At 37.0% G+C, this 26,153-nt stretch overlaps 6 protein-coding genes across 6 annotated transcripts; 5 read left to right on the forward strand and 1 right to left on the reverse strand.

Annotated features, from left to right (window-relative positions):
• Nucleotides 1-48: 48 nt before the first annotated feature.
• Nucleotides 49-4,643, forward strand: LOC104741805 (beta-galactosidase 10). The gene is made up of 18 exons (XM_010462729.3): nucleotides 49-614; nucleotides 862-957; nucleotides 1,047-1,159; nucleotides 1,241-1,307; nucleotides 1,397-1,489; nucleotides 1,580-1,723; nucleotides 1,893-1,981; nucleotides 2,125-2,230; nucleotides 2,317-2,404; nucleotides 2,498-2,616; nucleotides 2,705-2,869; nucleotides 2,951-3,135; nucleotides 3,221-3,330; nucleotides 3,418-3,527; nucleotides 3,635-3,742; nucleotides 3,838-3,948; nucleotides 4,034-4,254; nucleotides 4,334-4,643. Exons 1-18 carry the CDS (start codon nucleotides 432-434, stop codon nucleotides 4,452-4,454), a joined length of 2,229 nt encoding a protein of 742 aa, XP_010461031.1. The 5' UTR covers nucleotides 49-431; the 3' UTR covers nucleotides 4,455-4,643.
• A 106-nt stretch (nucleotides 4,644-4,749) lies between these two features.
• Nucleotides 4,750-6,403, forward strand: LOC104741822 (UPF0725 protein At5g63820-like). Its single transcript, XM_010462745.3, has 6 exons — nucleotides 4,750-4,886; nucleotides 5,062-5,175; nucleotides 5,272-5,470; nucleotides 5,563-5,690; nucleotides 5,792-5,869; nucleotides 5,950-6,403. Exons 1-6 carry the CDS (start codon nucleotides 4,770-4,772, stop codon nucleotides 6,178-6,180), a joined length of 867 nt encoding a protein of 288 aa, XP_010461047.1. The 5' UTR covers nucleotides 4,750-4,769; the 3' UTR covers nucleotides 6,181-6,403.
• Nucleotides 6,404-9,631: 3,228 nt separating this feature from the next.
• On the reverse strand, nucleotides 9,632-10,955 carry LOC104741833 (uncharacterized). Its single transcript, XM_010462754.3, has one exon. It carries the CDS (start codon nucleotides 10,850-10,852, stop codon nucleotides 9,827-9,829), a length of 1,026 nt encoding a protein of 341 aa, XP_010461056.2. The 5' UTR covers nucleotides 10,853-10,955; the 3' UTR covers nucleotides 9,632-9,826.
• Nucleotides 10,956-11,080: 125 nt separating this feature from the next.
• On the forward strand, nucleotides 11,081-14,073 carry LOC147949338 (uncharacterized). The gene is made up of 2 exons (XM_087473861.1): nucleotides 11,081-12,184; nucleotides 12,244-14,073. Exons 1-2 carry the CDS (start codon nucleotides 12,182-12,184, stop codon nucleotides 14,044-14,046), a joined length of 1,806 nt encoding a protein of 601 aa, XP_087329987.1. The 5' UTR covers nucleotides 11,081-12,181; the 3' UTR covers nucleotides 14,047-14,073.
• Nucleotides 13,989-18,610, forward strand: LOC104741841 (putative glucan 1,3-alpha-glucosidase). Its single transcript, XM_010462767.3, has 6 exons — nucleotides 13,989-16,180; nucleotides 16,529-16,802; nucleotides 16,882-17,017; nucleotides 17,367-17,577; nucleotides 17,710-17,916; nucleotides 18,047-18,610. The coding sequence occupies exons 1-6, from the start codon at nucleotides 14,621-14,623 to the stop codon at nucleotides 18,413-18,415; spliced, it is 2,757 nt and encodes a 918-aa protein (XP_010461069.2). The 5' UTR covers nucleotides 13,989-14,620; the 3' UTR covers nucleotides 18,416-18,610.
• Nucleotides 18,611-22,664: 4,054 nt separating this feature from the next.
• Nucleotides 22,665-25,036, forward strand: LOC104741852 (amino acid permease 4). The gene is made up of 6 exons (XM_010462778.3): nucleotides 22,665-22,961; nucleotides 23,115-23,409; nucleotides 23,492-23,585; nucleotides 23,665-23,879; nucleotides 23,955-24,094; nucleotides 24,189-25,036. Exons 2-6 carry the CDS (start codon nucleotides 23,115-23,117, stop codon nucleotides 24,843-24,845), a joined length of 1,401 nt encoding a protein of 466 aa, XP_010461080.1. The 5' UTR covers nucleotides 22,665-22,961; the 3' UTR covers nucleotides 24,846-25,036.
• Nucleotides 25,037-26,153: the final 1,117 nt, after the last annotated feature.

A 26,153-nucleotide genomic window follows, 5' to 3' on the forward strand; every position in this document is an offset into this window, starting at 1 on the left:
AACTCTACTTTTTACGTGACGAACTAGATCAAATGTGAACTATACGGTAGCGAATAAAAGACTACAGTTCAAAAGATTAGGGAATGTGTCTTAGGCAGAATTTAACTACTATTAATTACCAACAAAATTAGCTTCAAATATCCTTTAACAAAAAAAAAAAACAAAATTAGCTTCAACTGCATACATGATGTATACATGTATATATTAATAGCAAAACAATAAAATAAATAAAAAATAATGATAAGTGAAGAGTGTGATTTGGTCACACACACTCTCTCTCTTGTACACTCCCACACAGAAACCAAGAAAATATATTAATGGATGCCCTTAAAGGATAAATCTTTGTGTTTCCCTCCTAATTGAAAAAAGTGAGGGTTTTAGTCACTTTGAGAGAAGAACACTCTTACGCGAAGACGAAGATCTAAAGTAAAATGAAGCGGGTTACTGAAAGCATTGCTTCTTCCGCGATTCTGGTGGTGGCCATGGTGTTTCTCTTGTCTTGGAGAGCTATCGAGGCGGCCAATGTAACCTACGACCACCGTTCTCTCTCCATCGGCAATCGCCGTCAGCTCATTATCTCCGCCGCCATTCATTATCCCAGAAGCGTTCCAGCTGTTAGTATTGACTTCTTCTTCTTCTTCTTCCTTTTTTTTTTCTTCTGTCTTTGATAATTCCGCTTAGTGAATGCTAAAGTTCAAAGCTTTTTTTGGATTTCTGATCTCTGCTCACTTTGAATCGAATAAAGTTTCGAACTTGTGAGGGTCTAGTTGAAAAAATTTCGAGATTCTAGAATAAAAGACATTGGGTTTGAATCTGGTTAATTTGGGAATCTTCCTGAGGATTAAATTGGTTCTATTGCAGATGTGGCCATCGCTTGTTCAAACAGCAAAAGAAGGAGGCTGCAACGCAATCGAGTCTTATGTCTTTTGGAATGGCCATGAGCCATCTCCTGGAAAGGTTGGTACTTGTCTTTTCAGTTATTACTCTCTCAGATGTTTGTTGAGTTTAGAGTCCCATCAGTAATTAGTTTGTTGTTGGTTTTGTAGTATTACTTTGGTGGTCGGTATAATCTAGTGAAGTTCATCAAGATTGTTCAGGAAGCTGGAATGCATATGATTCTACGAATTGGTCCTTTTGTTGCAGCCGAGTGGAATTATGGGTGATGCCCTCTCTATGTAATCCCTTCTTTGTCTGTCCTTCTTTTGAAGTTTTTTGTAAATTGAATCTTGTGGGGTTATAGGGGAGTCCCGGTTTGGCTGCATTACGTTCCAGGAACTGTCTTCAGGGCGGATAATGAACCATGGAAGGTTAGAAAGGATAATATTTCGGAATTTGTTTTTTTTTTCTTTTCTACTGATACTTAAAATTCTTTGCTCTGTGGAATTTTTGGTTTCAGCATTACATGGAGAGTTTCACGACTTATATAGTGAACTTGTTGAAAAAAGAGAAGCTTTTTGCACCACAGGGCGGTCCAATAATCTTGTCTCAGGCAAGACAAATGACAACATATATACAACAATTTCAGCATTGTTTTGTTACCTTTTTAGAATGTTTTTTCTTAATATTGTGATTTCATTAGGTGGAAAACGAGTACGGGTATTATGAGAAAGATTACGGAGAAGGTGGGAAAAGGTATGCTCAATGGTCTGCTTCTATGGCTGTCTCACAGAACATTGGTGTTCCATGGATGATGTGCCAGCAATGGGATGCTCCTTCGACTGTGGTAAGTCTTTATCGAATCTGAAACCACAAGATCTATACATACCTTCATCTTTTTGATTCATTGCATACTTTCTTGTATCGACATGTTAGCTGATGCTTTCTGATACTCAAGTGAAAAATCTCTCAAATTGTGTCAGGTTATGATGGGTTTCTCTTATTTACTTTTGCAGATTAGTACCTGCAATGGCTTTTACTGTGACCAATTCACACCTAATACGCCAGATAAACCCAAGATTTGGACTGAGAACTGGCCTGGATGGTAAATAGACTGATCTTTGGTTCCGCTAACATTTCCTTGAATTCAGTTTCATACAAAGTTGGAGTCTTTAGGAGCTTCTTGATCATTATTAGCAAGTGAATCTGATTTTCGCGGTCTGAAAAAGAGTTATTCTTTCCTTCCAGGTTTAAAACATTTGGAGGCAGAGACCCTCACAGACCAGCAGAGGATGTAGCTTACTCTGTTGCTCGGTTTTTCGGGAAAGGTGGAAGTGTTCACAACTACTACATGGTAATATTTGGTAGTTTCTTCATCACGAGGAAGTTAGTTAGCTCTGTATCAGTTTGTAATCTAAATGGATTTTGGTTGTATGTTAGTATCACGGAGGAACGAATTTTGGACGTACTTCAGGAGGACCTTTTATCACTACGAGCTATGACTATGAAGCTCCGATTGATGAGTATGGTGAGTTTGTACTTTGTAACGAAAAAGATCACTATGTACTGAGATAACTCTTCAACGGTTATAACTAATGTTTATGTCCTGTTCCTTTATCAGGATTGCCTAGATTACCAAAATGGGGACACCTTAAGGATCTTCACAAAGCTATAATGCTCTCTGAAAACTTGCTGATCAGTGGCGAGCATCAAAATATTACATTAGGCCATTCACTCGAGGTGCACTTTCTGTTTTTAAACCCCCCCACGAAAGACTTCTGTCTCTGTCAGAATGTTTTCTTTCTGATGATTTGCTTTCGATTTTCAGGCTGATGTGTACACAGACTCTTCGGGAACTTGTGCTGCGTTTCTGTCAAACTTGGATGATAAAAGTGACAAGACAGTGATGTTTCGAAACACGTCATACCACTTGCCTGCCTGGTCGGTTAGCATTCTACCTGACTGCAAGAAAGAGGTTTTCAACACAGCAAAGGTAACAACAATAACTGGTTTGGACAATGACATAACACGAAAACACAACTTAGCAAATGGCTAAATTTACATTTTGCAACAGGTAACTTCAAAGTCCTCCAAGGTTGAAATGGTACCTGAAGATTTGAAATCTTCATCAGGTCTGAAATGGGAAGTGTTCTCGGAGAAACCGGGTATTTGGGGAGAAGCAGATTTTGTGAAAAATGAACTTGTTGACCACATCAACACCACAAAGGACACAACTGACTATCTTTGGTACACTACAAGGTCAGTACCTGAATCCTGTTACTGTTAAAAATTGATTGAATTCGTCGAGACAGAACCTGAAGCAAATGTATTCATTCTGCTGCAGTATAAAAGTCAGTGATAATGAAGAGTTCCTGAACAAGGGTAACCGCCCGGTTCTGTTTATAGAATCAAAGGGACATACTCTTCATGTTTTCATCAACAAAGAGTACTTAGGTACTTTCCAACACTTGCGGCCATTTTGTTAATTCTTGAACTTGGTTTTCTAATTGATTGTGCGTAAATGTGACTACTGGTTTCTAGGAACTGCGACAGGGAATGGGACTCATGTGCCTTTCAAACTCAAGAAATCAGTTTCTCTCAAAGCGGGCGATAATAATATTGATTTGCTTAGCATGACTGTTGGTCTTTCGGTAATTCTATGAACACAAAATTTCGAGTTATCCTGTTCCATGCATGTATCATTGCAGTTTTGCTTCATCATCCGAACTCGTACATTGCGTAACTTCCTCTGCTACAGAATGCAGGATCCTTTTACGAATGGGTTGGAGCTGGGCTTACAAGTGTCTCAATCAAAGGTTTCAACAAGGGCACATTGAATTTGACAAATAGCAAATGGTCCTACAAGGTTATATAATCCTCTGCCTAGAAACCTGTCATGCGCTCCAAGTGATTCTTTCTTTTTAATGAGTCTCTCAACACCATTCCCATGAAATCTTGCAGCTCGGCGTACAAGGAGAGCATCTAGAACTGTCCAAGCCAGGCATCTCCGGCGCAGTGAAATGGACGGTGACTACAAAACCTCCCAAGAAACAGCCTTTGACTTGGTATAAGGTAATGTAACATCTTGGACAAGAACCAAGATCGTAGAAGATAAAGTTCTGTCTTCCTCTCTAAAGATCTGATCTTTTTTTGGTAGGTTGTCATAGACCAACCTTCTGGGAGTGAGCCGGTTGGGCTTGATATGATCAGTATGGGGAAAGGCATGGCATGGTTAAACGGAGAAGAGATTGGTAGATATTGGCCCAGGATTGCTAGAAAGAACACCCCGAATGACGAATGCGTTAAAGAATGCGATTACAGAGGCAAATTCATGCCGGATAAATGCTTAACTGGATGTGGAGAGCCATCTCAGAGATGGTAAGAGTTGTCATCATCTTTGTGTGTGTTTTCATTACATCTCTCTTTGTTCAAACATTTTGTTGTTGTTTGGGGTTAGGTATCATGTACCACGATCATGGTTTAAGCCTTCCGGGAATGAGCTGGTGATCTTTGAAGAGAAAGGCGGCAATCCCATGAAGATAAAGTTATCGAAAAGGAAAGTTTCGGCGGTGCAATAAGCTACGCAAGAAGAAGTTAAGATGATGCAAAAACGTTAGCTGCAAGCAAAGTTGAAGATGTGTGATTCATAAGCTATCAAAGGAAGATAATTTTTTTTGTTTGTTTGTATTTCTTTGTTACAACTCAGAAAACAATAAACAAAGAAATTTCCACTGATTAACTTAACACAGTTTTCACTTTTCCATCAATTAGGTCATTTATCTCTTATAATAAAGACATACCATATATATATATATAAATATATATGTTAAAACCATAGTGTATTGTAATATAACTTGATTAATATTATCTGAGAGATTTAGGGCTTGGAGGAGATGAAGGTCTTGCGGGTAACTGAATTCGGGAAGCTTGAAGTCTCAAAAACAGCATCGGAAAGGAAAAAAGAGAAAAAGTTAAGGGCTTGGGATAAGAAATATTCTCATCTGGCCTATGTATGTAAAATCCTCTTCCCTCATGATGTTTTTGTTTGTGTAATTGATTTTGATCTCTTTAGGTTTCGTTCTCGTCTCATGGATACTACTTTACTTCACCATCACTCCATCAGGGGGGGTTTCGATTTTCCAGGGTTTTTTTTTTGGTTCTGATTTTGATTTTTGACTTTCCAAGGGTTTTGATTATGGAGGCTCTGATTTTAGAATAAGGAAGCCTGATGTTGGTGACTATAATTATCATATCACCCTTTACTGTAGGTTTGCACTCTACTGCTACAATTTTGAAAAGGTTAACTCTACGATTCCTCCTCTTTATGTCTTCTTGTTAGCCGAACCCTGCCTTAATTCCTCTAATTTCCTTTTTGTTTTGATTTTGGGTTGTCAGGGAACAAACTTTAAGTTTGTGCGCTGGGTAAAGTATAATGCTTTGTGTTCTGCTTGCGTCGACTTCTACATAACTTTGGAGGCAATGGATCCGGCGGCCTGCAACTCTGTCCTCTCCTCTTTTCAGGCTGTTTACAGTAATGCTGGATGTACGATGGACGATATCTATACGTGGAGGATCTTGGCCTGCAGACCCTCATGTACGTAAAGATGATTTTTATTTACCGCATCTTCTTAATTATATCACTGTCTTTAGAGGACTAACAGTTTCTAGAGGATCACTTTTTAAAAGGTAACAAGCCTGTGAATGAATATTGGGACCGGAATGAGGATGCTATAGATCAATTCTACACAGGTGAAATGCCTAAATGGTTGTCTGATGATGAGGCATTTTCCAGTGACAACAAAAAGTATTACGTGGTAATTAAGATATATATATGTCCAGAGAGTGGAGTTTAAATCTTGTTGATGCCAGTTAAATGTAGATAAATGTATTTTTGTTTGTGCATCATCGATCACAGGTGCAAGAAGCAGAGCTGCTTGAGAATGAGTGGCTGCATCTATTCATTGAAATCGCATTCTTTAAAGCAATATACCCTGTAAGTCGTTGAATTTGCAATCATTCTCTGCCAGACTTGTTATCTGTTTCCTCTTACACTTGCCAATGTGACGACTCCAGGTATTGCTGGCTTCCCCTCCCTTGGAGATCAAGAAGGTAGTTGTAGAAACTAAAGAAGATTACATGACTGAGGCACGTGAGAAGCTCCACGCAGAGAATGCAATATTCTACATAAGTTACAAGTATAAAGGTGTTTCTTCATGTGGTATCGCTGTTGATCACAGAGCTATCATTAGGAAAACCATGGATGGGGAACCAGAACACATGTGTCTTGAAATTGCTTTTTCGTGAGTAATTTAAGAACAAAAAGAAGCACCAATATTGCTATTTCCTTGTAACTTTTATCATCATGTTATATGAGTGACTATAGATGCACCAATGTTGTGTTTGGCTTGTCTTTATGTCTACAAACTCTAGGGACTAAAACGATTGGGATTTGTATGTATATTAACCTTCGCTAAGTGCTGCTGGCTATCTGTTTGCAATGCATAATCGTAATTTGTATGATAACCAATAACACAAGCTGTAACCAAACTTGTTTGTTAACACACACACCTTACCACAAGAAGATATTCATTTGTTAACAACCCTTACACCACGCCACCGCCTCTTCGGAATTGTTCTGTTTTCTCATAATACACGTACTCGTTTTGGGAATGGATATATAATAAAAAGAAGAAACGCAAGAGAGATTTGAGGGCTTGGCTAGATATGGAGGAGGAGGTGGAAGTCAGAGCGGCATGTGAATTCGGGAAGCTTGAAATCGCAAGAAAACCAAAGGCAAGGAAAAGAAGGAAAAAGTTAAAGAGAAACTGCCAACTGGCTTGTTTGATCTCTTAGGTCTTCCTCATGTTTGTTTGATCTCTTAGTTGTTTTCTTATCTGGATGGTTTTGGTTTTGAGTTTCCTAGGGTTTTGATTTTGGATCTGATGGACTCGTTAGGGCTCCTCAGCGCTATGATTATGATTGCACCCTTTACGCTAGGCTTGGACTCTACTGCTACAATTTTGAGAAGGTAACTCTTATAATATTCTCTCTCTCTTTTAATTTATGTCTTGTAATCAATCTCCTTGTTTCTAGAACATCCTTCCTTGCTCATGAACACTGTGCCTTGATTCCTCTAATTTGTTCATATTTTGGTTTTCAGGGAACAAACTTAAAGTTTGTGCGCTGGGAAAAGTATAATTTTATCTACACTTCTTACTACGACGTCTACTTAACTTTGCACGCGATGGATCCGGCTTGCAGTTCTGTCTTCCCTTTTCAGACTTTGTTCAGTGATGCTGGAAGTATTGCCAAAGATACCTATGTTATAAATATGTGGAGGATCAGACCCACATGTTAGTAACACTTTTTCTTTACCGCATCTTCTTATAACAGTACTCTCTGTCTTTAGAGATCACTAGAGGACTAACAGTTTCTAGAGATCACTTTTAAAAGGTAACAAGTTACAAGCCTGTGAATGAATATTCCTCGAGTCGACATTGGATATTAGTCCGAAATCGCAGCATTTATTTTCGATTTCACCATCACCGACTGTCGTTCTTCCGAGTGAGAAAGAGAGAGAAAGTTGCGAGAAAGAAAGAAACGAGTAATTTTTTTTGTTTTGCCCAAAAACTATATAACCAATCAGAATTCTTACCATCTCTTAAATTAAGCCTGTTTCCAATTTTAAATTAAACTTTTACGTATATAAAAACTATAGATTATATTCATGACTCGAGTTAATAGCAACGTGTGCACATCACGTGGAAGAAGAGTCAGAAATTTCTTTTTCTTTTTTTATAATAGGTTTTAGTTTTTGAAAATCTATACTAAGATTTACCCCGTGGTGTACCACGGTCCATTTCTTTTATTTTTTGTTTGTTTTATAAATCAATAATCCCGAGCATTTTGAATAAATTAATTTAAATATTTATAACAAATAGATCAAAATTTAAGTTATATTTATGTGTTAGTTTTGTTTAGTGTAAGATTATATAGTTGTATTTGGCTGTTAATTATAAGATTTAACCCACAGTTTACCGCAAAATAATTTGTTCTCTACATTATCATAAATTACTTAATTTAATATGTCTAATATTCTAATATTGATAATGTTAGCAAAATAATAAAATGATAAATTATCTGTATAACACCAAATTAATGATAATTTAATTTATATTCATATTGATCCAAATCATTCGCACAATATAATTTCATTGCGTGTTATTTTAGCTTTTAATTATAAATATTCATTATATATTAAAATAACTCAAATGTAAAATAATATATATCTGGAAATATTTGTTTGGTTACAAAAATCCTAAAACGATTTTTAAAATATATATCTGTTTATAAAAATTCAAATCACATCATATGCTGAAAAAAAATCTAAAATTTAATTAACTTTATGTATTAAATAGTAATTCAAATAATTAAATATAAGATTAAATAAAAGTGAAAGGAGAATTCTATTTTAATATAATATATTGCTTTAAATTAGGTAGATAGATCTTAGGAAATTAATATTATCAAATAAGGAAATGATTGTGTTTGGTTGTAAGGATTGTAGAGAATTTAGTTAGGACTTGTTTGGATACAAAGATAAGAGAGAATGTCACAAAAATGTACTTAAAAATGTTAAGATAGATACAAGTTATGTGCATAAGGTTCCACATAGATCATTTTCTAGCGTTAAGCAGAAGAAAAGAGGGAACGATTGACAATATATGCCATGGAGTTTACGAACCTCTACTTGGGTAACATGGTGAAATTGGATCAGATGTTGTATCTTACCAAGATTCCTGTTTCTTCCTATGAGATATCCAATGAACTTCTATGTATAGAGGTAAGATGGTTAAAGAACAAGAAGTATCGACTTCATATGGCTTTTAAAAGCATTAAGCAAATTACAATGCATTCAGCAAAAATTTTAGTATTTTCCGTCACTAAATCTCCTAAGATATTTGAAAAGGAGTACCCCGGAGAGGCTGCTGATTGGCTAAGATGTACCAATTTTACTCCACATTCTTGTATTGGTCAATCTTTTGCGTACTGTTTGCTGTTTCCTACGGAGTCCGATTTTCCTGATTAACTTAACTCAGTTTTCTTGCCAATCAGTCCGATTCCTGAAGTCGACATTGGATATTAGTTTGGTTAATTGGATATTCTCTTACACTTGCCAATCAGTCCGATTTTTGTTTGTTTGTATTTCTTTGTTACAACTCAGAAAACAATAAACAGATTTTTTTTCCACTGATTAACTTAACACAGTTTTCATTTTTCATCATCAAGCTATAAACTACATTGATATCGGAATTGGAATTAGGTCATATCTCTCTTATAATAAAGACACTAGGATATATTCCGTGCTTAAAGCACGGGTCAACATTTAAAAAAAAATTATAATATAATAATTAAAATTATTGTTTTTTAAGTTATTTTGTTTGAGATAATATTTATTTAAAATTGTTATGTAAATCTATTAGTCTATTTGAATACTAATTATTTTAGAATATTATAGTATTTTATTTTTGATGTATTATTACAATTTTATATTGTTTGTTGTTATATTTGCATCATTATTATGTGAAATATAAAATAGTAATTTTAATATTATAATTGTGAGTAAATAAAAATTATTAATTTATTATTTATATAAATTTAGTTTTACCAACCTGCCAATGTGGAAATTAAAACACACATTTCATACAATGAATAATATATCTTCGTTTAAAAAAAAATCAAATCACAACATATACAAAAAAAATATGCATTTTAAATTATAAGTATTATATGAAAATTCCAAACAAGGACTACCTGCCAATGTGCAATACATTTTGTTGTCACCTTACAGTCTTACAGTATCAATTAGGAACAACACCACAAGATATTCATTCATTCATTTGTTAACAAACCTTACATTATCAAAGCTATAACTATAACATTACAACTCTCATTCTATCTCCTCAATCACCACGCCACCGACTTTTCGGAATTCATCTGTTTTCTTCATTTTTGGAACCTCATTTAGCTCAACCACCGAGTTCTTCTCTGCCCTTAAAGACGATTCCAAAGCTTGCCATACTTCAGAACTCTGCTCATTAACCCAACACATCATAAAGAACACTTTCCTCTCTGCAAGCTTTAGTCTCTTCTTCATATCACGACCTGATGATGATTTTACTTCCAGTATTGCACAATGAATCAGCCTCTGGAGATCACAGAGCAAGCACACAATAGCTCCAGAGCCAAGAGAAAGCAAACAAATCACATCATCAACCAGGTTCAAACCGAACTTAAGACCACCACCAAGGTCTTTATAACCCGAAGAGCAAGTCTGTTCTAAGCAAAAGGACAACACTTCCTTAATAGTCTCAGGTTGTGAGTTCTGACCCAAAACAGATGAAACACTCAACACCATTGTAGCTGAACCTAACGAATCTGATTCCCACTCTCCATTGTAGATACGGAGAGTAAAGCAATAACTGTATACAATGTCAATCAAATGGATTGGTAACAGAGGAGATGGTTTCGTTGCGCTAAGCTTCCTTAGTGAGATCAAAGGTGTATCAGGCCCTCTTGGTACCTCACTCACAACTCTACCCTCTTCCTCCTCAACACACTGAACGAGTTGTGTACCTCCGCGTCCAAGAGAGATCGTTCGAGCTGAAGCACGTAACCACCAAGGCTCCCATGGTTCAATCATTTTACTTAATTCTCCAGACGCTAAAGCTCTTTGAAAACCTTTTCTCTCTTCTAAGCTCAAATCATCAAGACTAACTTCATCTCCGTTCATAATCCTCTTCATAATCTCCTTTTGTAAGATTGAACCTTCATCATCGTCATCATCCGTGATGCTATCAATTCCCCCATCTTCTTCTTCTTCTTCGTGAAACCTTTTCAAAATCTCGAGCATCTTCGTTTTGGTTTGATCATCAGATCGAACTTGCTTCAATTCATCGTTTACGTTTTCTCTCATGAATGATTCAGTACACTGGACGCTGTGAGATTTGTAACAAGGAAGAGAACAGTATCGGAAGTTGCATCGAGGACAAGTGTACTGCGAGAACTGCTTATTACATACATGGTGATACGACCTCAAGAAGCTTAATAGGCCTTAATGGGCTTGATTATTTAGTTTATTGTTTAAGCCCAAAATACTTAGAAGTCTCTTTGTATTTAATCTCACTTCCATTCTCTGTAAAACATTATCGAAATTAATCAAAACAATGTCATCTTCTTCCTTCATCGTCTCTCTCCTTCTTCTTCCTTCTTCCCTCTGATTTATTCACCTCAACCTCTATTTCTTCTGCTTCTCATCTCAAATTCTGTTATCTCCTTGATAAGCTACTTCGGTACTTATCAATTGGTGCTTTCATTGAGAGTTTAAAAAAAAAAAAAACAATGGAGAACTATACTACTCAAGCTGCTCATCTCGTTCAGTCGCCGTCTTCTGCCGAGCTTGGCGAGACGATCGAACAGCTCCGGGTGAAGCTGAGGGCGCAGTACGATGAATATGTGCGCTGGTTACGCGACACGGCGAGTTCATCTGTTCCATCATCGGTTCCTCAAATCACCATGGTGAATCCGGATCTTCCACCATCTCGGCAACAAACCATCACGACGAGTCTATATCTTCCACCCTCAGATCCTACACCGCAAAGGACCTCAGAAATCTCTTTTGGGACATCTGTTGAACAAGTGGTGGGCGTTCAAGTCCAAAAGGCTTATTACACAGATTGGACCTTTAAGGATCCATTTGTTGCTAAAAATTTCAGAAAGCGAAGGATGCGCTTCAGGCAAAGCTATCACAAGGCTCGGAAAAGAAATATGAAGAAGGATCATCGTTATCACTCTTTGCATCTGGCCTTCCGAGTTCGTTCACCACGGAATCAGTTGTACCTAGGTGATGATAGGTTCCGTTCGATAGCAGTTCTTATGGCAAAGGAAAAGCAACAAAGAGGAACTCGAAGAGCTCTTTTCAAGCATCGATTCCACGAGTTTCAGAAAAGAAGGTCAAGAGAAAGATATCGAGTGGTGATAGCCTCCTTCAGATCGAAGCATTACTCTTGGGTAGTTGCTAAGAAAAAGGTGAAAAACAGCTCTCAATTGTTTGCGTTCCCTCCTTTGAATCAGTTGAATGTGAGTGTTGATGACCTTATCTCGGCATCAACACCGGATTCCAAAGTTTATGCAACATCTCCAAAGCCGTTACCAAAGGTGAAAAATAATGGAATGAAACGAAGATTCGAATGCGAGAGGGGATCAAGAAAGAGAAGTTCAGCGTTGGCAACATGTTTGGCAAACTATGGTATGCGATTTGGTTATACTTGTTCTGCAAAATCTAGAACTCATTTCAAACAATTGCAGGAGAAGGGTCCTTCTCAAGAGAAGAGAGCGGGTAAAGAAGAGGAATTACTTTGGTTCCCTCCTAAGAATTATGTGTCGGGGAAGCTTGGTGCAGAATTAGCTAATCATGGAAACAGCTTAGAAGAGAGTTTCAAGCTTGATACCGTTTCAATTATGACAAAGAATGACTCAGGTCTGCTGTTGGAAAAGTTTGTGGCTTATGTCAGATGTCTCTCTGTTCAAGTGGGTACCAAAAAGAATCTGTTCAATGATTTATTTCAAGATAACCAAGTATGGGAACCTGGTGGGTTCTTAGCTGGCCAAGCTCTACATGACTGGTTAGTGGAATCTTCTGGTTTTGATAAAATGGTTGATGTTGCTAAGCATCTACGGAGGAGACTGAAAATATATTGTAAGCTTGGGGAAGTGAGTCTTGTTGTCCATGATGTTAATGGAAGAACAATCGGTGAAGGGTCTAATGGGAATCATAATCTACTTCTACGAAGGATTCAGGAATTCATTAGTAGGGTCAAGGAGTTTCAAGCAACATCTCAGGATCTGCAATGTCGTCAAGCTGAGGTTCTTACTTCTGCAAGTAAAGCTGGAACAGGCAAGACACTACATTACAACCTTGTACCTGCTAACTTTAATTGGGAACCAGGTGGAATCTCAGCTGCACAAGTTGAACTAGATTGGTTAGTGGTTTGCTTTGGTCGTGATATAATTGTTCACGATGCTAATATTGAAGTTTGCAACGACATTAAAGAACCAATGGATCATGGAAAAGCTAATCGTGTATGCGAGTGTGGTGGTTTAGAAGATAGTCAGCTTCTGTGGGATTGGTTCGAGAAGAGTAGTATACATATTGAACTGGACATTGCTGAGTTTTGGGGATTCAAAACATTTGGTAAGGAGTTTCTAGTGTCAAGCCAGAAGATACAGCAAAGTCATTACATGTTCCTAAATGGACCCAAGGAGAAGACACAAAAGCTAGATAGTGAGTGTAATTGGGTAATTTTGGAAGCTTTAGCATCGCTGCTACAGAACAATCAGCGCTTGTCACTTCATCTTGAGGACAAGATGGATCTTTCAGGGGCGAGTAGTAGTAGGTGTAGATGGTTGGTATTTGATAGAGGAAAAAAGGATAGAAGCCTAGATGTTATGACTATAGTGTTATCCGAATTAAAGAGGTGGTATTTCCTTCAAGGTCAAATCCGTGATAAGCAGGCTACAAAATGGGAAGCTGGTATTCAAGACATAATTGTAAGATGTTTTGAAATCGGAGTGTTCAAGTCTGACGGGGAAGAAAAAGATTTGCAGGATGATCCCATTATGTACAAGTTGAGGCCACCGGAGCTACAACCAAGTGAAGAAGTTTCATGGTTTAGGTGCCTAACTGGATTGCCTGAGCATTGTGCCTATAGCGAGAAAGAGAAAAGAAAGAAAGCGATGTGGGGTTGGACTGAAGTAAAGATGATCATAGGTGTATGTCTCTTATGCACTTGGGTGATCACAATTATTGTGATCATGAGAGTGTCGTCATTGCAGGTTTATGAGAAACGGTTGAGAAACTACTACATCACTCCAGGGACATTATCCAACTCGAGAGATGATCGTGTAAAGCATGGACTGTGCAGACTAGCGAGAGACTTTCAACTTGAGGACAAGTTGATTCTTCGAGAGGGAAGTATTGATACGACCTCAAGAAGCTTAATAGGCCTTAATGGGCTTGATTATTTAGTTTATTGTTTAAGCCCAAAATACTTAGAAGTCTCTTTGTATTTAATCTCACTTCCATTCTCTGTAAAACATTATCGAAATTAATCAAAACAATGTCATCTTCTTCCTTCATCGTCTCTCTCCTTCTTCTTCCTTCTTCCCTCTGATTTATTCACCTCAACCTCTATTTCTTCTGCTTCTCATCTCAAATTCTGTTATCTCCTTGATAAGCTACTTCGGTACTTATCACATGGCATATAATCCGCGTAGAAGAAGGGTTCAACGGTGACGAATTTGAACTCTCCGTCGTTATTATCGTCTTCTCCGGCATCGTCTTCTCTTTCACGATTCTAATTTTCCAAAATTAGGGTTTTGCTTGAAGAAGACAGATCTAGAAAACTTACATACCCGGAATTTGGGCCCTATGGGCCTTAATATTGATAAGCAGGTCGGTTAGTCGGATCCGACCCATAAAGATCATCTTCCTCAGAGTTCTGTGTTTCTAGAAGCTTAACATCACATACCCGGAATTTGGGCCGCGTTTGGGCCGGAAGGGCTTAAAATTTGATAAGCAGGTCGGGTTAGTCGAGACCCGACCCGGAAAGACCATCTTCCTCAGTTTTTGTGTTTGTTTACTCACTTCCTCAATCTAAGAATTTTCCATGAACGAGGAACCAAAATGAGATCTCTTCTCTTTGTACTATCACTCATTTGCTTCTGCTCGCAAACAACACTTTCATGGAAGAAGGAGGAGTTTCGCAGCTGTGACCAAACTCCGTTCTGTAAACGCGCTCGATCCCGTACTCCCGGCGCGTGTTCTTTAATCGTCGGCGATGTTTCCATCACCGATGGAGATCTCGTAGCGAAGCTTCTACCGAATCAAGAAGATGGTGATCAGATCAAGCCGTTGGTTCTATCTCTCACGGTTTATAAGGATGGGATCGTGCGATTGAGAGTCGATGAGGACCATACGCTGAACCCGCCGAAGAAGAGGTTCAGAGTTCCTGATGTGGTAGTGTCTGAGTTCGAGGAGAAGAAGATCTGGCTTCAGAAACTAGCCACGGAGACGATCTCCGGAGACACTAGTCCGTCTTCAGTAGTCTATGTATCCGACGGCTACGAGGCGGTGGTGCGGCACGATCCGTTTGAAGTGTATGTGCGTGAGAAATCAGGTGATCGTCGTCGCGTCGTGTCATTGAATTCTCATGGATTGTTTGATTTTGAGCAGTTGGGGAAAAAAACTGAAGGAGATAACTGGGAAGAGAAATTTAGGACTCATACAGACTCTAGACCATTTGGTCCTCAATCTATTAGTTTTGATGTTTCTTTTTATGATTCCAGTTTCGTTTATGGAATCCCTGAACACGCCACTAGCTTCGCATTGAAGCCTACCAAGGGTCCTGGAGTTGAGGAATCTGAACCATATAGGCTGTTTAATCTAGATGTTTTTGAATACGATCATGAATCACCATTTGGTCTGTACGGCTCGATTCCGTTCATGGTTTCACATGGGAAATCTGGTAAAACTTGTGGATTTTTCTGGTTGAATGCTGCGGAAATGCAGATTGATGTGTTGGCTAATGGATGGGATGCAGAGAGTGGTATTTCTTTGCCTTCCAGTCAGAGTAGAATCGACACGTTATGGATGAGTGAGGCAGGGATCGTGGATACATTCTTTTTCGTTGGGCCTGAGCCAAAGGATGTTGTGAAGCAGTATGCAAGCGTGACAGGTACTTCAGCTATGCCTCAGTTGTTTGCCACTGGTTATCACCAATGTAGGTGGAACTACAAAGATGAGGAGGATGTGGCACAAGTGGACTCGAAATTCGATGAGCATGATATTCCTTATGATGTTCTCTGGCTTGACATCGAGCATACAGATGGGAAGAGATACTTTACATGGGATAGTGTCTTGTTTCCTCATCCAGAGGAGATGCAAAAGAAGTTGGCTGCGAAGGGTAGGAAGATGGTGACCATTGTGGATCCTCATATCAAGAGGGATGACTCTTACTTCCTACATAAGGAGGCTACTCACATGGGACACTATGTTAAGGATTCATCTGGAAAAGACTTTGATGGTTGGTGTTGGCCTGGTTCATCGTCTTACATTGATATGTTGAGTCCAGAGATTAGAGAATGGTGGGGTGGAAGGTTCTCGTATAAGAATTATGCTGGTTCAACTCCTTCATTATACATCTGGAATGACATGAATGAGCCTTCTGTGTTCAATGGTCCAGAGGTATAACTTTCTGTCTGGTTGGTCCTTAGTTTGTCTATAGTACAATTATGGATAAGTTTGAACTCTGGTTGGGTATTTTATACATCACTTAACTTACATGATCTGACACCTTTTATCAAATATTTCACTACTAAAGCAAGTATTTTAAGATCCATTGTGTCTTTGTCTGTTTTTAACATCGAATCTTCATCTCTGTGACTTCTTCAAGAGTGGAGTGTAAGCTATGATTGCTTATTTTAACCTATGTTGGTTTATGTAGAGAATATTCCTTCTTTCCCCACATTTAACATTTATTTATGTAAATAGTATCGTTGGGATGAATACTGACTGAATTTTTGTTTTGATTAGGTTACTATGCCAAGAGATGCATTACATGTTGGTGGTGTTGAACACAGGGAAGTTCATAATGCTTATGGATATTACTTTCACATGGCGACTTCCGATGGACTTGTTATGCGTGGAGAAGGAAAGGATAGGCCTTTTGTATTGTCAAGGGCAATCTTTCCTGGCACTCAAAGATACGGAGCAATATGGACTGGGGATAACACAGCCGAATGGGAACACCTTAGAGTTTCCATTCCAATGATATTAACTCTTGGTCTTACTGGAATTACATTCTCGGGTACAAGAATTTCTTGTGTTCAATTCTGCTAAAGTTCTTTTATTCTCAAATCTAATGGAAGCTTTCTTTTCTTTTGCAGGAGCTGATATTGGTGGGTTCTTTGGAAATCCTGAACCAGAACTATTAGTTAGGTGGTACCAAGTGGGTGCTTACTATCCATTTTTCAGGGGCCATGCTCATCATGACACCAAAAGACGAGAGCCTTGGTTGTTTGGGTAAGATGTGATACAGTACTTATGTTTTCCTTGTCAATACGTATTATTTGAGTACAATAGCTCCAGGTCTGGTCTATAAATATTTGTTTGAAGGATGACAAACAGACAAAGGAGATTACTTTATTAAGCAGGGATCATGAAACTGGACTGACAAGTGAATAAGATAGCAGATATTAGAACCTGGTGTTGCACTCTAGTTTCTAGTCAGTTGATTTTATCAATAGTTAACCCATTAGTTACAACAAGTGCGCATTTCAATGGTTGTCTATAGGTTTCTCTGCCTTTGATTTGCAGGCTTATAAATTTTGCACTTTCTCATTCGAATCAAATTAATGTAATCTTGTTTCAGTGAACGGAACACAGAACTCATGAGAGATGCCATACACACTCGTTACATGCTGCTCCCATACTTCTACACGTTGTTTAGAGAAGCAAACGTTACCGGTGTTCCTGTGGTACGCCCATTATGGATGGAATTCCCGCAAGATGAAGCTACTTTTAGCAACGATGAAGCTTTCATGGTTGGTGATGGTCTACTGGTTCAAGGAGTTTACACTAAGGTACTTGAGCACTTGAGTACAACTTCCTACTGAATTTTATCTTTGCCTTGGTGTCTCTATACTTAATTATCATCTCCAGAGAAATAATCAAACCTGCCACATTCCTTCTTGTCGTCATTTATGCAAAACTAGGGAACAACACATGCTTCCGTGTATTTGCCTGGAAAAGAATCATGGTTTGACCTGAGAAACGGTAAGACTTACGTTGGAGGCAAGACTCACAAGATGGACGCTCCAGAAGAAAGCATTCCTGCGTTTCAAAAGGCAGGAACTATCATCCCAAGGAAGGACCGGTTTCGACGAAGTTCTTCTCAAATGGACAATGATCCTTACACTTTGGTACGTGTCACACTTCCATCGCACTGTTATATCATATGCTATCAGCACAATGAACAAAGTAAATCGCTCGGTACTGAAAGATGAAATCCATATGATAAAACTATGTGATCTAACATCCACAATCCTTCAGGTAGTAGCGTTGAACAGTTCTCAAGAAGCAGCTGGTGAACTCTACATCGACGACGGCAAAAGCTTTGAATTCAGGCGAGGCGCTTACATCCATCGCCGCTTCGTCTTCTCAAATGGTGTTCTTACATCAACAAACTTAGCTCCTCCACAAGCTCGTCTCTCTTCCCAATGCTTGATCGACAGAATTATCCTCTTGGGGCACAGCTCGGGTCCGAAATCTGCACTTGTCGAACCGTTGAATCAGAAGGCAGAGATTGAGATGGGACCACTGCGAATGGGCGGGCTTGTAGCTTCCTCGGGTACAAAGGTGCTGACCATCCGCAAACCGGGTGTTCGAGTGGACCAAGACTGGACCGTAAAGATTCTGTGATTGAACCATTCTCGCTCTTGGCGGTTAGAGTGGTCGAGTATCCACTTTTCCGGCGACGGAATTGCACACTTCTTTAAATATATTTTCGGAATTTTAGACTTAAAATAGTTGTAAGAGCTAACAGTTTCGATCGAAGTCGCTCGGATTGTTGGTTATCTTTGATATAAAAAAAAAGTTATAAGAAGTTTCTCGAAACGCAGCGTCTTTAGAGATTACCGGTTCTCTCGTAACCGGAATACACTTAATTCGGATTCTATGAACGGTACAGTAATTTTGATAACGAACCGGTGATTTGAAATGGTGCGTTTTATTGAAATTGGAATGATATAGCAAACATGTACATTTTCAGTGAAAACTCTTCATGGCTTGGTAGATAATTTACTAGTGTATTTTTAATGCATGGCAATGCTAAGATTGACCAAGACCCTCTTTTGCATTTTTGTTTTTTTTGATATATTTAGTTACTTGTACAATCACATGACACAATTTTTTTTTGTTTGGTGTTGTTTGATGGAATTATGTTAAAGTGTAAACAAGATTCAAATACTTCTAATTGTAAATATTGGATCTTATTATCTTGTATAACTAAATCACAAACTCTTTAAGAAATCTCAGATAACAATAAAACTCTTTAAAAAGTCATAGATAACAACAAACTCTTTAACAAAATCTTTAAAACATCGCAGATTACAACAAATTTATCTTTTTTCAACCAAGAACAAATTTATGAAGGAAAAAAATATCAAACGCAAAACATTAATTAGTCTAATCAAACGTAGATACATATGACAGACTCAAGAGATGACCGAATCAAAACTACATACTTATATAACAAACTCAAAAGATTAAAAACAGACTCCTAAGGAAATTGATTCAAAAGATTAAAAACAGACTCCTTAATATTTTTCTTATGAGTCTGTTTTTAATCTTTTGAATCAATTAACTGCCTGCTGTGCTCTTTCATAAACACTTAATATTTTTTCCATTGAGCCTACTTCAGCCTTAAACTCAGCATATTTTATCCAGTATATAGAGGGAAATCAGTAAGAAAAGCATCATAAACTTTCCTTATTTGATATATGTTGCCCAAGCATTGGCCAAAAACACCTCACTGTGATTTGCGCCAACGAAATTACCAAATTCCCTCATTTGAGACGAACTACACTTTACCATTTCCCATTGTCGTTCTTCTTGGATGAGAGACGGTAACTTAGTACATCCAGTACATTCTATATGGTGTTATAGTTCACCATGGTGAAGACGTCAATTGTGGTCACTACACCTGCTTTGACCGCAGTTCAAGTGCAAAATGGTATTGGCTTAATGACGATAGGGTAAGCAACAGTGGTCTATGTTCTCTGCTCTAATCACCAACGAATAGTTCATTGGCTTTGATTATGTATATGAAGAAAGCCGTATTATTAATACTTATCTGATTCGATAACTGAATTTCTTCAAAGCCAAAACCAGAGATTAGCATTTCATAATTACCATAGGCATTATTTTATGATGTCCACTACATCTTCGATCACCTCCATTGCATATGTGTTGCACATGTGAGGAGGCTCTTTAACAATATTAAAAAAATTACAAAAATATTAATAAGTAGATGTGAGGGTTCTTTAAATTGGAGACATTCATGCCAAAAGTGTTAAGACTATATTTTTAAAAATAATAGATGATTTATAGATTTCTTCATTATTGTAGGTAATTTTACAGATTGAGATATAAGAAAATCTTTGAATATCTTTCTATTACTCTAATTGTTATTAATTCTCATTAATTGATTAATATTTTTATATATTAGAAAATCGAGATTTTAAGATTATAATATAATAATAAACCTCGCTAACTCTCATTAATTGTTTTTTTTCGTTTTTTTATTGTAAGATTATTTTTATATTGTTATATTTATTTAGAATATTAAAGATATTTATATAACAAAAACAAATTTTGGCAAACAATCTTATAATTTTGGCATGTTGTAATTTGTAAAAAAATGACATTTTGTGCATACACTCAATTAATAATAATACCCACGTTTTGAGGATATTACCAAACGGTGTGTTTTACAGTAATTGAATTGCACCGCACCGTTTAGAGTAGATGCAAGAACCGGACACTGTCAAATTCGAATTTCCGGTAAAACAGCAATTTTGAAACCAAACCGGATTTGAACGAGCAAAAAAAAAAAGCTTGATGTCCGGACCGGAGGAGTAAAGAGACCGTTGTAGTCTTTGTAGATCTGTTCGATAGTCTCATCTTTTTCTTCAACTAGACTCTTGTCTATAAAAGCTATATCTCTATACTTGATCTTCGTCTTTGCTTTTACCATCTGGGTTCTTGTCTTCAGCTCCAGAAACATACAAACCGACGATGACCAACAACATCGGGATCTAATCGATTCAGATTGCGTGGTATCATTCATAATCAATAAAATTCTGGTTATGTCGAAAGAATTTGATTTCTAGTCAGACCGGTCTAGCCAACCATAACCATTTTGCTCAAAATATCTCTATCCACACTTGCAAATAATGTTAATCTTTAATTGCTGCCTAATTATTTTCAAATCCTTTACTTTTTACCTAATCAACCCATTGAAAATCTAACATTACGTTTTAGGTTTTACTAATGAGAAGATTCGCACAACTTTTAGAGTCATGCATGTTTAAAATCAATCAGATCAGATTCTGTGGGATAGATCTGATTTTTCAGACAACGACTTATAAACATTTAACTTGTTGCTGTTTACTGTTTTAGAAACTCAAGTATGTAGTCTAAAGTACATATGTCGGTATTAAATAATGTTAGATCCGTGTAGGTGAAATAAGATGCCAAAGTTCCGTGTAATAATAATAAGAAGAGTCACGTAACTTCTTAACCTAACTCTTGTAGTCTTGTAGGTAAAAGAAGATATACTCGAAAGTCGAAACAATGTTCCGTTCATGAATCTCGTAATTTAAAATAAAATAATCTATATATATATTTTTCAAGTACATTTATCAAATAAATCCTATAGTTGCCACCTATTTACAAGAATGCCATTGATATTAATTATTAATTTGTTTTTCATTTAATTAATTAATATTAAGTTTCTATTTTTGAAAACAAGATTTCCCATCCTAAATAAATTTCCAAAAAAATTGGAACCACTCTCTTTAACATTAAGTATTAATTTTATAATTAATTTAATTAATATTAAGTTTCCAATTTTACAAAACAATATTTTCTCACACAAATTTCATAAACAATCGGTCTAACCAAGAAACGAATTGATTTTGGAGAAGGATCTGTGGCCGAGATTTTTGATCTCAACCGCGGGTGAAATACTAGTTTAGTGAATATAAGAAAAGAAAAAACAAACAAAAGAATCTTGGAATTCAAAACGAGTATTTTTATAAAGTATTCAAAGATACTCTTTAAAAAATAGTAATGGTGGATAATTAATAGCACTTGCATGACAAAATTCGATTCTGTCTTCTCTATATATCAATATCATGCATTTTTTTGCTTTACATATTGTTCGTTTAAACCAAGAATATTTGTGGCCGAAATCAACAATTGACAACTTATCACCTTTTCTTTATTGTCGATCGGAACTTAAACTCTCGTACAACTAACAGTACATATTAATCAAGTATATCAAACACACTTTTTCTTTTTTGTAACATTGATTAAGTTTTAGTGTTTTACCTTAATTACGAATCATTCGTCTAAAACCAAAAAAAAAAAAAGAAAAAAAATTCATTAGCAAAATTGTCCGATCGAAATTCGTGATAAATACTCTGGAGGCCTCTATCAAATCATTCTAAGTTTTTTTTAAGAGGAAATATCTCACCCTCCCTTCATGAACCGTATGAATTACTCTACATGTATGCATATATGTTCGAAGATATTTCAGATCATACTAATTTGAAATCGATGAATATTGGTAATGAATCAAAATTATAATGCGATAATGCAGAATATATTCCTATAAACAAAATAAACCTAATTTAGCTGATGCCCTAATATATAAATGTTCATTAATACTTAATAGCCTAGGGTTCGATCGGAAGCATTTGAATTAAGAATGAATTTTGTTCATTATTAATTAATACGAGTGATTAGATCGAATCCAAAAGGTATGGAGCAAGCATTTGATTTTTTTAACGTATCTTTCACTGAAGAATAGAGAAAACAAAAGCATTTCAAAAAAAAAAATATATATTCTCAATATATATTGAACATTTAGCCAAAGAGTGCATTTAATCCCACATAATATAAACAATGATATAAATGTGTATGGCTTATGTGGCCGAATTTTACAAATCTGACCTGTATATATATATACTATTATTTATAAGAAATAAAAAAAAGATTCCCCACTTTTGATGGCTTATAAAAGATGATGAACCAAAAACAATCAAAAATGCAGCAGCAACTGCTCTCTCCTTAGTTCTCTTCTCTATATTTCTTTATTTTTCTGCATAGCATTTTTTTTGTGTGTGGGTTAAGTTTTGTGCATAGCCCTAGTCTTAAAGCTTAATAATCTCCATAAGAGAAGGTACTAGTATATATAACAACTACTTGTTTATTTCTTTTTTTGTATATATAGAAAAAACTATAACCGCCAATAGTCGTTAGTCAACTAACAGTATTTCAAAACTAGTGAGACCTCTGATGATAACTTTGATTTCTTACCTAACAAAACCTGCAGATGGAAGCTCCACGGCCAGCTTTCAAATGTTTCGATGACGATGGCAAGCTTAAACGTTCAGGGACGGTTTGGACCGCGAGTGCTCATATTATAACGGCGGTGATTGGATCTGGTGTCCTATCGCTTGCATGGGCCATTGGTCAACTCGGTTGGATCGCAGGTCCTGTTGTGATGTTCTTGTTCTCTTTTGTCACTTACTACTGTTCTACTCTTCTTAGCGACTGCTACAGAACTGGAGATCCTGTCTCTGGGAAGAGAAACTATACTTACATGGATGCTGTCCGATCAATCCTAGGTATCAACAACATTCGATTCTCTGTTTTTTCTATGTGCATGCTCTGTTTTTGCTCTGTTTTGAAATGCTCTGTTCCTGTCAGGTGGGTTTAGGTTCAAGATCTGTGGTTTGATTCAGTATTTGAATCTCTTCGGTATCACGATAGGTTACACAATCGCAGCATCTATAAGCATGATGTGAGTCTCTTTTTCTCTTTCTCTTGGAACTAAAAATAATGATTCAAAAAGCCTTATAAAAACTTGGTGAGCTTTGTAGGGCGATCAAGAGGTCCAACTGTTTCCACGAGAGCGGTGGGAAGAACCCGTGTCACATGTCGAGCAATCCATACATGATCATGTTTGGTGTTACCGAGATTTTGCTCTCTCAGATCAAAGATTTTGATCAGATTTGGTGGCTCTCCATTGTTGCTGCGATCATGTCCTTCACATACTCCGCAATCGGTTTAGCTCTCGGAATCATTCAAGTCGCAGGTAAAATAAATAAAAACTCTTTAAGACTCTTTCTCAAGAATCAACAAGACTTTAACTAACTCTTATGGGTTTCAGCAAACGGGGTTGTCAAGGGAAGTCTCACAGGGATTAGCATAGGGGCAGTGACTCAGACACAAAAGATATGGAGAACCTTTCAAGCACTTGGAGATATTGCCTTTGCTTATTCATACTCTGCTGTTCTTATCGAGATTCAGGTAAGATAAAGTGAAATAGTATAAAGAGTCTGACTATAAGATTTTACAAAAATAACTGACATATACTTGTGGGGGTGGTGGTGTTTTCGTGTAGGACACTGTAAGATCTCCTCCAGCGGAATCAAAAACGATGAAGAACGCCACAAGAATCAGCATCACTGTTACAACGACGTTTTACCTGCTATGCGGTTGTATGGGCTATGCAGCTTTTGGAGATGCAGCACCGGGAAACCTTTTAACCGGTTTTGGTTTCTACAATCCGTTTTGGCTTCTCGACGTGGCCAACGCTGCCATTGTAGTCCACCTCGTAGGAGCTTACCAAGTCTTTGCTCAGCCCATTTTCGCCTTTATTGAAAAACAAGCTGCGGCTAGGTTTCCCGACAGTGACTTGGTAACCAAGGAACACGAAATCCGAATCCCCGGTTTGAAATCACCGTACAAGGTCAACGTTTTCAGAACGGTTTATCGGAGCGGGTTTGTGGTTTTGACCACCGTGATATCGATGCTTATGCCGTTTTTCAACGACGTCGTCGGTATTTTAGGAGCGTTAGGGTTTTGGCCTTTGACGGTTTATTTTCCGGTGGAGATGTATATAAAACAAAGGAAGGTTGAGAGATGGAGTATGAAGTGGGTTTGTTTGCAGTTGTTGAGCGCTGGTTGTTTGATGGTCACGTTGGTCGCAGGAGTTGGTTCCATCGCCGGAGTAATGCTTGACCTTAAGGTTTACAAGCCGTTCAAGTCTACTTATTAAACAAAACCATGATGAAGTTGAAGTTGAAGTTGAAGAAGAAGAAGTGTTGGAGGAAAACAAACAAAAGATACAAATTTGGTGGCTAATTTTAATATATATTTCATTTGGGGAAATGTGAATAATGTAAAAGTTTCTTCGTTTCGTATAATTTTAATATATAAACACATACATCATGTGTTCTGAAGGTAAAATTAATATGTTGTTTACTTAAAAAAATAATTCTGAACCACATATGGATTTCAAGAAAACAAACTAGTGAGACTTTTATAAATAAAATTATGTATCAGATAAATTTAAAATAACTCAGATTTGATGTCATTTGTTTTTATAAAAAATCATCTGAACTTTCTATATATTGATATACATGAATTGTGGTCACGTACTTACAACACAACACCTTATTCGAACCAAACCATTAAATTAAAAATGTGGCATTCAAAAAGTCAAAGGGAGATACAAGCTAAGGGAGCACTAAACAGCAGAGGACAAAAAGTCTCTCAGATTCAAAGAGACAAAGACTCATGCAACCAAACCGGGAAACCCATCGCCATATAAGATTGAACACTAGATTCCGATCCCTAGAAGCACTTTGAACTAAATTATAGAATAACTCAGATTTGATGTCATTTGTTTTAAAAAAAAAACATCTGAACGTATTATTGGTATACATGAATTGTGGATGTCACGTACTTACAAGTTACAACACAACACCTTATTCGAACCAAACCATTAAATTAAAAATGTGACATTCAAAAAGTCAAAAGGGAGATACAAGCTAAGGGAGCACTAAACAGCAGAGGACAAAAGTCTCTCAGATTCAAAGAACTCATGCAACCAAACCGGGAAACCCATCGCCATATAAGATTGAACACTAGAGTCCGATCCCTAGAAGCACTTTGAACTATGAGAGAAGCTCTTCTGTTCACTCATCAACAAACATTCTCCAATCTAAGATGTAATCCAATGCCAACTTCATTTCAGAATATTGATGGGAGAAGAAGGGCCAAGCTTTTTTGGTCATGCATAATATGAAAATTGAGGGAAAATAAAGCAAGAAAATGTTGGGAATGGAAAACTCGTGGAGGAGAGACATGACGAATCATTAGAAAGTTTAAAAGATGCGACTTGGAACTGAAAAAAAGGTAAATAACATGGAATCGAATCTAAATGACATATCGATTTCGAATAATTGAGAAAGTAACCCGACACATAAAGAGAAACACTAAAAGAGCAATTTGGATGGTTTTGCTTTAAAGAGGAGGAGAATCACCCAACTAATAATCAACCAATAGAATTTTTTTTCACTAA

The sequence above is a fragment of the Camelina sativa genome, chromosome 2 (genome assembly GCF_030686135.1).
Source record: "Camelina sativa cultivar CO46 ecotype springtype chromosome 2, ASM3068613v1".
NCBI classification, from domain to species: domain Eukaryota; kingdom Viridiplantae; phylum Streptophyta; class Magnoliopsida; order Brassicales; family Brassicaceae; genus Camelina; species Camelina sativa.